Source organism: Phaethon lepturus, unplaced genomic scaffold, assembly GCF_000687285.1.
Source record: "Phaethon lepturus isolate BGI_N335 unplaced genomic scaffold, ASM68728v1 Scaffold54304, whole genome shotgun sequence".
NCBI lineage: Eukaryota > Metazoa > Chordata > Aves > Phaethontiformes > Phaethontidae > Phaethon > Phaethon lepturus.
Window position 1 is genome coordinate 2,521 of NW_010533616.1, and position 13,631 is coordinate 16,151.

General features: G+C 37.9%; 1 protein-coding gene across 1 annotated transcript; it reads left to right on the top strand.

The window, feature by feature from the left end:
- Window positions 1–277: 277 nt before the first annotated feature.
- On the top strand, window positions 278–13,290 carry LOC104614069 (RNA-binding protein 39; the record flags this gene model as incomplete). Its single annotated transcript, XM_010285229.1, has 8 exons — window positions 278–341; window positions 2,186–2,235; window positions 4,477–4,671; window positions 10,067–10,132; window positions 10,243–10,293; window positions 11,691–11,808; window positions 12,423–12,575; window positions 13,153–13,290. Coding segments are annotated over exons 1-8 (822 nt in total), but the record flags the coding sequence as incomplete, so codon positions are not given.
- Window positions 13,291–13,631: the final 341 nt, after the last annotated feature.

The following is a 13,631-nucleotide window of genomic DNA, read 5'->3' on the forward strand; positions in this document are numbered from 1 at the left end:
AAATGATCTGTGCTCTTTGTTTTGAAAGAAATAGGTGGAATGCCTCTGGGGCTTCCACTGCCTAATTGTGTTCAATAGCATTTTGTTGTTCGCTGCTATAACTGGTTTATCTGTATCTCGCTGGGGAAAGCTTGATTCCAGTTCTTGTTGGAAATGTCTTCTGAGACACTGCTCTTTGAATTTGAGCCAATGCAGTGATGGCCTCTTAGGGAAAAGCCTTTGGAATATAAAGCACAATGGTGTTTTCCCTCTCATGTGGATTTTGCTTCTTTTTTCAGGTGTCCTGAAAAATGGCTGATGATATTGATATTGAAGCAATGCTTGAAGCTCCTTACAAGAAGGTGAGAAAAAATGTGCCAGTGAGGTCCTGTTTACCTTAATTTAGCATTATTCATGAAACTACTGCTGAACTGTAAACTAACATCCCTGGAGCCCTCATGATTTATCTTATTGGAGATGCATTACATGTAACTTACAAGTAAATATATACTGTTAATGTAATTATATTGTGCAGTAGTTTCACTTCAGCGTGATGAATAAATGCCCATCTATCTCTCTTTGTAGACTTGCCTAACGATATCTCACCTCTACTCCCATGAATTCACCTTTGATTCCAGTGTGAACTGTCAATCATAAGGTAGTAATTGAGTGACGTATCGCTGTACCGTGGTCCCCTAGGTTTAAAAAACAAAAACCAACCACCCAAAAACAAACAAACAAAAAATCCAAAACAAAAAAAAAAAAAACAAAAAAAACAAACCCAAAAACCCAAGAAACCAAAAACCTCTCCTAAAATTGCCAGGTCCAGTTTGGTATAGCAACAAGGTGAATGCAGTGGTTTGGGAAAAGCAGGGTTCCAAGAATAACCTTTTCACCAGTCCCATGGCAAGTAAATATTTGAACAGTCTGCTCAGTGCAAGAAGAGTGAGACTTGCTTTTAATGCAGAAGACTGGTGGCGGTTAATCTTTTAACAGGGCAGATGGAAATCAATTGCTGAGTGAACGAATTTACAGAAATTCTTGGATCCCTGAATAGAATATTCTTAGCAAGTAAAAGACAGTATCACAGTCTGCGGTGTCATTCTAAAATAAGCTCTTGTATTCTTCTGTCCTAGTTGTTTAATTAGGAAATGTCAATTTTTATGCAAATTTTTTATCAATTAGCATAGTGATGTCTTTTACCTAAACCAGCAGCAAACGAATACTGTCTTTTTTTGTTTTTCACCAAATGGTGGTGAAGTGTTAACATTATGCATGCTTTAGCACTGGTTTTGCAAGAAATGTATATTAAGTTTAAGTTGCTTAGGAATTGTACTTTTGATGTAACTGATGTGATTAAACTGTAAAACAAGTATATAAATTATATAGCAGCTATTGTTAGTCTATTCTGCAGTGTTTATTACAACCATGTAATGAATTTTGGATGAGCATTTGTAAGTTTTAAATGGTATATTTAGTTTATGTAATATTTAACAGTTACGTTAAAATCTTGAAGAGAAATTTGTAAATTATGTTAAAATTCTTGTGTCCTGGTTTAACATGGATATTTTCCATGTAAACAGGTATGGAAATAGGGAATGTTTAGGCTGGACTGGTGGATTATTGATGACTTTCTTGGGAGTCGACGTTACTAAAGCAGTGTGAATCCCTGTTTGCTTCAGGGCGAGATGTGTGACAGAGGTGACATCAAGCTCTTACAACCCTTCAACGAAAATGAGTGAAGATCTCGGGAATGGCATCGGTCACAGGAAATCCATAGTGGCTGGCTGCTAGCGTAGCCACTGGGGCTTAGGCAGAGATATAGCCTTGGTACTGATCAGAGGGGCACACAAACACAAACCTGAAAATTCCGCTTATTTTATAGAAATAACATTTAACCACTTGAGTGCTGAATTCTACAGGATAACTTGCTCTCTAAACCATGTAAGGAAGTATGTACAATTTAATATACACTTTTAAATGATGCAAGTCTTGTATTTTGTAATTGTATGACTTAAATTTAAGCAGCAAATTGGTTAAACATGCCTACCTAAATTTTTTAAACCTTTCCACATTAAACTGTAAACAAGTAATTTAGTATTAAAATTTTTGTTTTTTATTTTCTTATTCCTATTCCCATTACCCTTTGACCACTTGAAATATTTCCGCTTCGTCCTCACGATGTTCTTCTATCAACCCTGCTTAGGATGAGAACAAATTGAGCAGTGCCAATGGCCATGAAGAACGCAGCAAGAAGTAAGCATATTCTCAATTCTCTATATTTGGGGGCAGGCTGCTGATTTTTGAAAACTTGTGAATGCATGTCACTCATGCTTAGGGAAATAAAATGGAAAAGCTTGCAACTGCAAGCAATTATGAAATTGCAACTGCAGCAATTATGAAATTTTCTTTTGTTTACAAATGTAGTAACACCCTTGTCACTGATATCATAAAAGTTGTGAAAATATTTAATGTTAGTATCAGATAAAAATACAGACTGTTGTCAACTTCTGAAATCATGCATGTAAAATGCTGAAGGGATCCAAAGATTTCTTCCCAGGTGTATAAATACTTGCAAAATGAGAGGTCAAGTTCCAACACCAGACTTGGGCTGGAATGTAATAATCTAAAATTCATTATATCTGCATTCTAAACAACACTGTGAACATAATTCTCATGTAAAATACTGAGACGCCTAAGACCCCATCAAAAGCAGCTGTTCCCATTATTTTAAGTTCTGAATTTTTATTGCTTTAAAAAAATACATATATATATATATATAGATGGCATGTAAAACCTTGCTTTTGTTTGGATGGCTAGTCTGAAAATATAAACTGGGATCTGAAAGAAAAGCAGTGTTTTTTAAATTTTAGAATTGGTTCTGATGTGTGTTCATGGTAGGGTCACGAGAGTACTGGAACATATTTTAGCTCATTTCCTCAGTTGCTGTAACCTCTATAAATGACATTTGTTACCTTCCCGCCCACGGCTTTGTTTTCAGATTGGACCTGTATGCTTTGAGTTTGTGTTTTTAATTTAGAAAAATAGTAAACTTAAGTTTAGAAAAAAATTACATTATTGTAAAATGGAAGGAAGTCAAGGTGTTTTGCTACTGTTACTTGCAATGTTATTTTACTGTGTGGAGTTTCATCTCTTTTTCTGCTTTCCTCATTGTACCCTCATGTCTGTTCAGACATGTTGCTCCTGTGGTATCTCCCCATTTCAGTTTTCGAGTTAGCAATTGCTAGAAGGTTATTCTTGTACTGCAGTTCTCTGATAGCATGAAGCTTTTTGTCTCAGAATTTTGTTCTGATACAGCTGTTGTTCCCCATAATCTTTAAAGAACGATCCACACCATTTTGTATGTGACTTGTGACAGTGTACTCTGTTGCTGAAGACTAAGGTGTTTATAGGCTTTACAAGACTTCTTTGCTTATCAATTAAACTGCTTATAATTAACTGCTTTGCTTATCAATTAAATTGTTTGAAGTGTCAGTATCTAGAGGATACTCGTTACCCTCCTTCAGTTGGACTATACTGAAAAGAAGACTCAAACTGTCAGGGAAACCAAACATCAACTGAAAAATAACATTAGATTCAATGTGCAGCTTTCAGTAATTGTCAAATCGTACTAAATTTCTGTTTTAGACATTAGAAGGATTAAGAATCTGCGATTTTACAGTACAGTCTGTACTGTAGTCCAGTTTAGTTACGTTGGAAGGCAGAACATGGATCTTGACTGTTAGGAGTCTTTGCATGCAAAGAGGGTTCAGCTCACAGTTGGGTAGTGAATAGTTGCTATCTTTACTGACGACTAGCTGCGGTTATTAGTGACTGGTACTGGCCAGTATATTGAGCTACAAGTAGTATTTTTCAGAGCCATTATGATAGTGTGCGAGGGTTTTAGTTTAGGGAGATACTGGTAAGTGATTGATCCTAGGGGAGAGAGACTATGCATGCCTAATTATCAAAAACTGCATTACAGTAGGAAGTGTGGTTAAATAATGTTGATGCAGATGAATCTGGATTTCTGGGTGGTGTCATCTTATCGGAATTGCCCTCAGACTTGCCTCTTCCTTTCTGTTTTTGTTGTGTTTTGTTTTACTTTGCTATAAAAATATAATTTACTCTTAGCATCTTGATGGTGTATTTAAAGTATGTTTGAAAGACACATGAAGTACTGCATTTAGTATGTACTAGATCTAGTGCAGGAAATATTTTTTCAGTCATTGTACTCTTCCTGGAAGCATTCTTTAGTGATGACAAAAGTTAAAATAACAAAGTGCTTTGGAGCACTTCATGTTGCTTGTGATGAATTTTAAAAGATTGCTGACTTGCTTAACCACCCATTTAACAAACTAAATTTGTGTAAATACTGATGGATAGAAGCTTCTTCCTGTCAATGTCTGTGACATCAGGTTAGAGGAACTGTGGAATGTGAAGTAAATAATAACACTGAGCTACATGTGTAACCAAAGTTGTATTTTTCTTTCTCAGGAGAAAAAAGAGCAAGAGCCGTAGTCGAAGCCATGACAGGAAGAGGAGCAGAAGTAAGGAACGCAAACGGAGTCGAGATCGGGAAAGGAAAAAGAGCAGAAGCCGGGAAAGGAAACGGAGCAGAAGCAAAGAACGCAGACGCAGCCGTTCTAGAAGTAGAGATCGCAGATTCAGAGGCCGCTATAGAAGTCCCTAGTAGGTTATTTATGTACAGTTGCATGTGTGCTGCTTCAGTGTATGATGTGAAGGCTTAAAGTTTCACACTCTGCTTTCTAAATTGGTCACTAATCATCTCAAAAAAAGAAGGTGAGAGGTTAAGGTTGAACAGTTAAAAAGAGGAAGACAATAAATATCCATCTCCTCCTGCTAGTTTTCATTCTTTTCTGAACACAGAAAGATGCAAAAGCAAGTGAAAGAATGTGTACAACTGACTGGAAAACAAAGTGTGTCACAAAATTGAAATAATGAGCAAGTTCTCTACATGTCCCAACTATCTTCAGTATATGAGCCTGATTGTTTTAACTGTCAAAAAAATGAATAGTGGTCTATCACTTTTTGGTTACAGGCTCATAAAAACCTTTTGCTGCTCCTAAATACGGACTTGCATGAACACATCCTGTGTTTGTGCATCCCAACTGGAAGCGTCTTGTCTTAGTCATGCCCATGTGTTGTGTATTTGCCCTGCTTTTTCTCAAACTTACTTAGAGGCTGTGGAAGATTCTTCAGTTCCTGTCAGATCTTTGGCTTGATAGAACTTCTGCTATAGGTAGTTCCTGACAGTTGTAAATCATTTCTCAAAAAACAACTTTTTTCATCGGTATTTATTCTGTATTTCTGTTTTGTATTCCTGCTCTCCCCTCTGCTCCCCATGACCTCTTTTTGCCTTCAAAGAAGCAGAAAAGCAGTGACAACTGGGATGTATGCTTGGCTTTCATTGATTACCTGAGGCTGCTGTTTGTGTCTACTTTTGTCTGGGTCTCATCTCAACTGTTGTCAAATCTCAGAGGCAAGCATTTGAAAAGGATGTATTTTTTTAATCATGGCATATAGTGTCATCCATGATGGAGAAATCTCGCTCACGATGTTTGAGAAGACAATGTCCTCCTCATAAATGGCAGGCTTGTAGAATTTTGTGCACATGAATGTTTTTCTAGGTGGCTGGGTGCCAATCCAGGGAATGCATTCCTTTTGGTACTCGTGGAATGCAAACAAAAAATGCCCAAGGTATTGGGGTTTCATTTTGCGCTTAAGTCACCTGCATGTTGGTATTTTCATAATGAAAACATACTGCAAATCCTGTCTCTGCTGAGATGCAGTGGCATCATGTGCTTCCGTCAGCCCTGTGTACTTGGGGATTGTAGAGCGTATCAGCCCTGCTTTTACTTTGTCTCAAGTATCGGGCCTGTCAGAGCCTCTGTAAAGCTGCTCTGGGCTTCAGCTCTGAGGATTTCAGCTGTGCACAGTTGACATGTTTTCTAACAGCTCTTTGGCACCTGTGAAGATTATAGTAGCTAGCTGGGTATTGCCCATGCCACCATTGTGGCTCCAGGCTGCCTCATAAACAGAAGACCTTGATCTGCATCTCTATCCTTCTGTATGTGCAGCCTGCCAGTCTTCTCACCTCCAGTGTGGTGGTGTGTGGAGAGGATGTCCCTCATCTCATCATTTGGTTGGGAGTTGCTGCGTTCTCCTAGGTGTGTCAGAGGGTGAGAGGGTGTTTTTCCTGTTGTCACTGGGTGAGAAGGTTCTTCACTTGGAGAAATTTAGGAGTTTCATTGTTCTGGTCTTACAAAATAATTTCCTCAAGTAAAGGTTGAAAGTATGGGCATTACTACAATAACCCATGCCTGTTTTAATGTATCAAAATATGTTGTACCAGGAAGGTAAATGATTGCAAGGGGTCTTTTTTTGTTGTTCTGATACTCCTCCATAGCTGTTCTGGGCAATTTTTTTCTGGTACTGAGAGACAGTGAAGAAAAAGGTGAGATAATCTAGTATCCCCTGAGGATATGAGGTTGTGTGTATTGGTTTGGCAGTGTTGTGTTCTCTGCTTCAGTTGCTGGATTGTTGCTTTCATTTAAGTAAGTAGAATTTTAGCGTTTAAAATAGTTGAAGACTGGTACAAGGCAACCACATGCATCCCAGAGGCATTGGTACTGACTGTTGCATAAGCAACTGTTGGCTGTCATTCACTTGTAGGTCATGGATGATGCTGTTGAAGTGATATGCATGCTAACATGATTTCAAAGTTCTAGTTTTGGCTCAGAAGGTGTGAAAGAGAAGGATGTCAGAAGATATGAGGAAGGTCCCTCATATCCCATGTTCATTTCCTGTTCAGGACTCTTCAGTGCAGAGACTCACTTTTAAAAGCTGTACAACAGGTGCTGACTTTCAGGGAGACACAAGTTCTACAGATGAAGCCTCCTGCATCACCAGCCTCCTTTGGATCTACCAAAAATGGTGCTTCCATATGAAACAGTCTCTATAGCAGTGTTTCAAAAGTAACTACCAGAATGCTCTCACTGGCTGGAGAAACTGAATCTGAAATCTCACCTTGTGGGGCTGTTCAGACAGTTCTGAGATGGTGTTACTGCAGGCAGTGTTGTAGCTGACTGCAACATCGAGTTCAAAATGCTTTGTGGCTGTGTTTGGTGGGTTTTTTATTTTATTTTTTACTCCTTTTCCTCCTTGTTACCTTTCTTATTTGCATTTTGTAAAGGCCCCTTTTCAAGATGTGTCTGTCTCTAAACTGAGATTTTGCTACTGGGGGTGATGTGGAAACATTTGTGCAGTAGTGAGAAGAGAAAGTCTAGTATAGGTAATTCTGAAGGAAAAGACTGTGCAACAGAGGATCTGCAGATGTTGAATTTGTCATCTTTTAAGCATGAGATAGTGACTAAATGTTTGAATTCTTTTAAATTGGGTGACTGACTTACCTTGCTTAGTGTTCATACAGTTTTTTAATGTTACTCTCCTTGCATATATTGCTCCTTAAATGTTTTACAGTTACATTATTATGTCTCTTAGAGAAAGAACTTGACCAAGTGGTCTTGCTTAGACATCTGTTTGACAAATCCCAGCTATGGCTGACATACAGTAGAAGTCTTAAACTGTCCTGTTGCTATTATGGAACTAAGAATTTGGGCAAACCTGCTGGGAAAACAGGGTTATTGCATGAGGACTGGAAGTTCATCATGATTCTCCTGGATTTTGTTAGCCAAAGCTTGCCTTGTTGGAGTGTTGGATATGACTGAACAGGTGAAAGCTGATATTTTACTGACTATCTTCTGACCTGCTTGTTGTTCTTGGGCCATGTGGCATCATGTAGGTTTAGGAAAATATGTACCTAGCTGTGCTTTGGCTATACGTGGGACTTAGTGTGTTTGGTAACCCCTGGCATACATTGCTTGTGACTCGGTGCTTCCATACGTGATATCAGGAACTGGGCAACAATTGTAAAGAGTTCTTGGGCAGTAGGAGGAAAGATTCCCCTGAGATCTACAGCTTTACAAGCAAGTCTCCTTAGAAAAACCGAAAGAAATGCATCCCACAGAATACTGTTGAAAAAGGATCTTCAGAAGTCAACTTGGGCTATCATCTTGCCCCAGGCAGCTTTCTGCTCAGTCTGTTCCTGTGGTCTGTTACGGCTTTAGTTTGCTGGAGTTTTTAATGGTTCTCCCATGTAGGCATGTAAATAAGATACTACTAATTTGTCAAGAGTGAAAATGGAAGAGAGATTTTTGAAGTTGTGGGGATTTTTTTGGTGTGTGTTTTGTTTTGTTTTTCTCTTGGAAGTTGTGCATGTATTTGAAAACTGTTACTGTGTATCTTCTCAGGTTGTTTTATTGTCAGGTTTAGACAAACACTTAAACATTAGTTTCCTTAAAAACTTAGTCTTGATTATTGACCATCATTTAGTTGGTCTGCATGTTAATATTCTGGGATTACTCTAATTGGTTTGTCCTGCTGCATTTGAATTGAAATGTTCTACATCAGGAGGTGTGAAGATGCACAGTAATCCTATCTCTGATAAGAAGCCAGCCTCTGGAATTAGTACCAACATTTCCAGATGCAGTGTGCATCTTAGACATTGGAGAACCTGGATGGATGCTCTCAGCAGTCATTTGTCTGAACTTGAGTAGGCAATGCAATAATGTATCCTAGGCAAAAAAAAGTCTGTTTTTGATCAATAGTGATCTCATCCTACTATGTGCCTGCTTTTATGTCTTTTTTTCTCTTACTAAGTAGATATTTTCTCTTGATAAGTAGTTTCTAAATGGTCTTTTTTCTTTTTTTTTTTTCCCCAGTGTTATACAGGGCCATATTTCCCTTGCTTTAACCTGGCCAGCATGGTTTTGGATCTTGGCCCACTACTTCCACCTGTGTCATGACATGTTTAAAAATGGGCATCCTCCTCGTTGTTGTGGATGCTGGGTTTTAACTATAAGCATTACTGCTCCACTGAATAGCAAGATGATGTTTGTCAGACAAATTGGTTGGCTAAATGGATTTAGTGAAAGACTATTTAATGCCTTCAGACTGCCATATCTTTCAGGATATTTTCACATCAATTTATAGCAACAGCAGAAAGAATCAGTTCTGTGCAGATGGAAAGACATACCCCCTAGCATTCAGTCTGTGCAGCAGTGCCTCTGCCGTTTGGTGGATATACAGGAAGAACGTTAACAGGTGTTGTTCTTTGCCTTGTATCTACAAGGAGATGAAGTTCAGGGAGGAGATGACAGGATGAATCTTACTATTCATGTCACAGTTTGTTGCCCTGTGCCACAATAACTAGCAAGAGGTCTGTCCTTAATATGGCAGCAATGGGCAGATTGCCATTTGTTTTAACAGCCTCTGTGAAGCCTGGAAAACTAAAATTAGATTCGGCCAAGAGCTTGGATTCCTCCTGTGGTGACATGTCTATATAAGGTTAACTGCTCTCTTAAATGATTCTGTGTTTTGATACCCATTAAGAACTTTACTTAAAGGAAGCTGCATTTATGTATTCCTAGCACTTCAATGGCTAGAGCTGAGACAACATCAGTGAATCTGCCCCTTGCAGCTATCTGCAGGGAGCTACTTTGGTTTCCACTTGCACCTTAAATTTAATGAAACTTTCAGTTTTAAAATGTTACACTTGAGCAAATAGTCATGCCAGCACCACTTTGCTTAGAACTCTGAGGCTGAGTTCCAGGCCGTAAATGTACTGTTTTGCAGTCACCAGTAGGTAGAATATGCATGTGGACAAAAAACACACGTAAAGAGGATTACAACAGTAACTGTAGCTCAGAATATTTTGCACATACAAGTGTGCCATGTCTGTCTGGCTCATGATTCAGTTCTTCCTTAGAGTTCTGCATACTCTGGGATTTTGCGATGCAGATGAAACTGAGCAGGGAGCATATTTTATGCGTTATGGTTTGGAGTGCTGCATGTAGCTTATGCATTCTATGTGTGTGCTAATGGAAAATGTTTACGAGTTCAGGTGCAAGGGTGAGTGAGCACTTACAATGTAATGTGAGTACAGATGGGAAATTTTGAATTCAGGTACTCTGCTGAGTAATGTCTGTCTTTGCTTTTGCCGTAGTTCTGGTCCGAAATTCAACAGTGCCATCAGAGGGAAGATTGGTCTGCCTCACAGCATCAAATTAAGGTTTCTGAGTTTTCTCTACTTCTTATTGCATCATTAATAGGTTTTCTTTAAAATCAGACTAGTGTATTTGAAGGTGTTCTTAAAATCTTGTTGATCTCTCTTTATAGCAGACGACGCTCCAGAAGCAAAAGTCCCTTCAGAAAAGACAAGAGCCCTGTTAGGTAGGAATTCTTATACACATTTCGGGGTTTGAGGTTTTTTTTTTTGTCCAATTGAAGCTGGAAAGATAATGGGAGAAGAATGTGTGACTACTTGCTGTCCAGCTTATACTCACAAGTAATGCTGGAATTCATTCAGAAAGCCAATGAGAGGAAAGCATTGAAAATATGTTGCTTTCTCCCCATATCACAAACTTGTCTCCCCCCCGCCCCCCAGTTTGGAAAACATGTCTTGCTTTGCTTTTTGTTTTCCTGTATTCTAAATCTTTTTTCCTGTTAATTGTGATTCAAATTAGCTAGCTTTTCTGTTAAATCTTAATAAACTTAAGTACAGAGTGGAGAAGTACTGTACAGATGCTTCTTTTTCTTATTCGGTATGTATTGATGTTAATTGTAGAGAAGCTGGGTACCCTTTGGAATCCAGGGTGTCCTTATCCATTCTTACACTTCTCATTGAAGGGAATTGGGTTTAGATAGCTGCTGATGAGATTATTCTCTAAATTAGTGTAGTTAAATCTAACCAATCTTGCTTTGTGTTTTTAATTATTAGCAAACTTTTACTGAGATAATTTAAACTTTTCTTCTGTATTCTCAGTGATGGTTTTGAATCTTTATAAAAATGTAATATGTATTCTGTGACTGGAAACTCAGTCCAGGATCCAGCATACTAATTCTGTCCTGTACTTAAGTACAAGTCAGATTTTTTTTTAGGTTTGAAGCTTTTAACACTTTAAAAGTGACGTATCTAATTTCAGCTAGTGATCAGTACCAAAATAAAAATGATCTAGTGTTTCTGGTCTCAAGTATGAGAGTAATTATTCACTATTCATATATATTTTTTTTTATGGGTTAACAAGCTGAAACTATGAAATGAGGACTGGAAATTCTGTTTGTACAGATGTCAATATTGTTTATGCAGTGGCTGTAGTGACTGAAGTGACTGTGTAGATGTAAGATTTTAGTTTGCAAAGCCACGAAAAAAGTTCATCCTACTTGTCTGAGAGTTCAGACAGCTAGTCTGTGCTAATTAATCCTGCTTTCCTGTCCTTTCATCTCATCTTTTTGACTGCAAGCTCCCTAGTGGTATTGTTACGTGTTCTGGACGGTAGCAGAATGGCACCTCTGTTTAATTGGAGCTTCTGTACTTCAAATACAATTTTACAGTCATATTTAATGCTCACACTTGAAACAGGATGTTTAGTCATGTTAATACAATAATAATATATGTACTTCTTTAATACTAGGTATTCCCTTCAGTTCTTGACCCTGCTTTTTTTAATACGGCAGGTGTTTTTTTCCTATCAGATTTTGAAGTACTGATTATTTAAAGTTTCATGCATGGTCCAGAGGTGAGTTACCTTAATTCAGATTATTTTTTAACTGAACTTACCTTTTTCCAGAGAACCTATTGATAATCTTACACCTGAAGAGAGGGATGCTAGAACAGTATTCTGCATGCAGCTGGCTGCAAGAATTCGACCGAGAGACTTGGAAGAATTTTTCTCTACTGTAGGGAAGGTAATTAATAGGGCGGTTAAAATGATTCTGAATACTTCCTCAAACTGTCCTAGTACAGGATTGATATTCTGCAGAATTGTAAGCAAGCAGCTTTCTGGAGCTTCCTCTGCAGGTGAAAACAGGGATGAATGACCAATAATTCTTAGAGGCTCTGAACATGAAAACATAATTTATCAGTTCATTGTTCAGCATGTGATATGAAGCAAAACATGACAATGCAGTTCCGATTCAAGCAGCTTCATTTTTCAGAATTTTCAGTCTTTTGCAGATAGGTCTGCCAGCTATAGTGTAATTTAAAAATTAGTTTAACTTTTCATTTTGAAAAACTGTTTGTTCCATCAGCTGTAAGGTTCTGTCTTAAAGCATTACAGTACTGCAAGTATTCTATTGCCTGTGTTCCTGTAGCATTCTACATTTGACTTTGGCAGCTGCTAATACTAGCTTCCCTCTGGGATATGTTTCTTAAGATAACTTCATGCTACTCTAGATTTACAGAATAATTAAAAACTGTTGGCTTGGCAAATAATTGTCTGGTTATTAATGTCTCTCTGAGAAATGGGCTGCATTAGTTTTTTTCCTTTATCTCTGATAGCATTTCTATATTTGCCTTTTAGGTTCGTGATGTGCGAATGATTTCAGATAGAAATTCCAGGCGTTCAAAGGGAATTGCTTATGTAGAATTTGTTGATGTTAGTTCAGTGCCTCTGGCCATAGGACTAACTGGACAGAGAGTATTGGGTGTACCGATCATAGTACAAGCATCACAGGTAAGGAGTTGTAAACCTCATTTTTGTTCATGTTGAGTGGTGCCTCTTCTATCTGGTGGGAAAACTTACTGTTTGAAAATTAGGTTACCATTGAACATCTGGAAGAGCTTAACAAGAACAAGAATGATTATTTAAGCTAATTATAAGTGGACCTTTGCTTCCCATAGTTGACAGGCAAATTAAAGCAGTTCAAAGTGGTATAAATGCATTTTGAAAATACATATGTTAAGAAAGTAGTAATAATGAAACTATAATAGTGTTACTGAATTGTAGTATATGTTATGTATGCTTTGCAGCATATGTAAAAAGTAAAGCGTTAATTTACTAGATACAAGCCAGAATTCTACATGAAGTTGTACAATTTGAAGGCTTTTGGAAGCTGTGTCTCTGTACTTGGTCATGGTCTTGGATTTTGTAGATTTTAAGTTCAAGTCCAATGGGTAGTTTACAGATCATAAAGCAGCTTGTATTCTTCGGTGAATCTGCTAGTTTTAGTCTGGTAGATGTATACTGCTTATGTTAGGGTTTTTTCTTAAATTCTTACAGAAGGTGAGCTTTTCTTTTTTCCTTTTCTCAGGCAGAGAAAAACAGAGCAGCAGCAATGGCAAATAATCTGCAGAAGGGCAGTGCTGGTCCTATGAGGCTTTATGTGGGATCATTACACTTCAACATAACTGAAGATATGCTTCGAGGAATTTTTGAGCCATTTGGCAGGGTAAATTTTAATTTGGCATGTTGTGTTCTGGTAGTTTATCTGAAAAACCTAGATTAATTGTAGAGCACTCTCAGCTTCGGGAAATAATTCTGCTTCACACCTGCAAAACATTTGTTTCTTTTTCTCACTTTTCTGTGCCTGTATATCTACAAGGCTTTAGATGCATAGTTAGTATTGGAGAACAAATGAAAACCTTGATTTGTGATGTGGTCCAGTGATTTTGAATGGCAGGTCTTATGAAGGAAAGCTGAGAACTCAGTGAGTACCTAAAATTACAAAACAAAAAAATCCCTATATTATATCCTGCTTCTGCAGCTTGTAAAGATCTTCTTTCCCTCCCT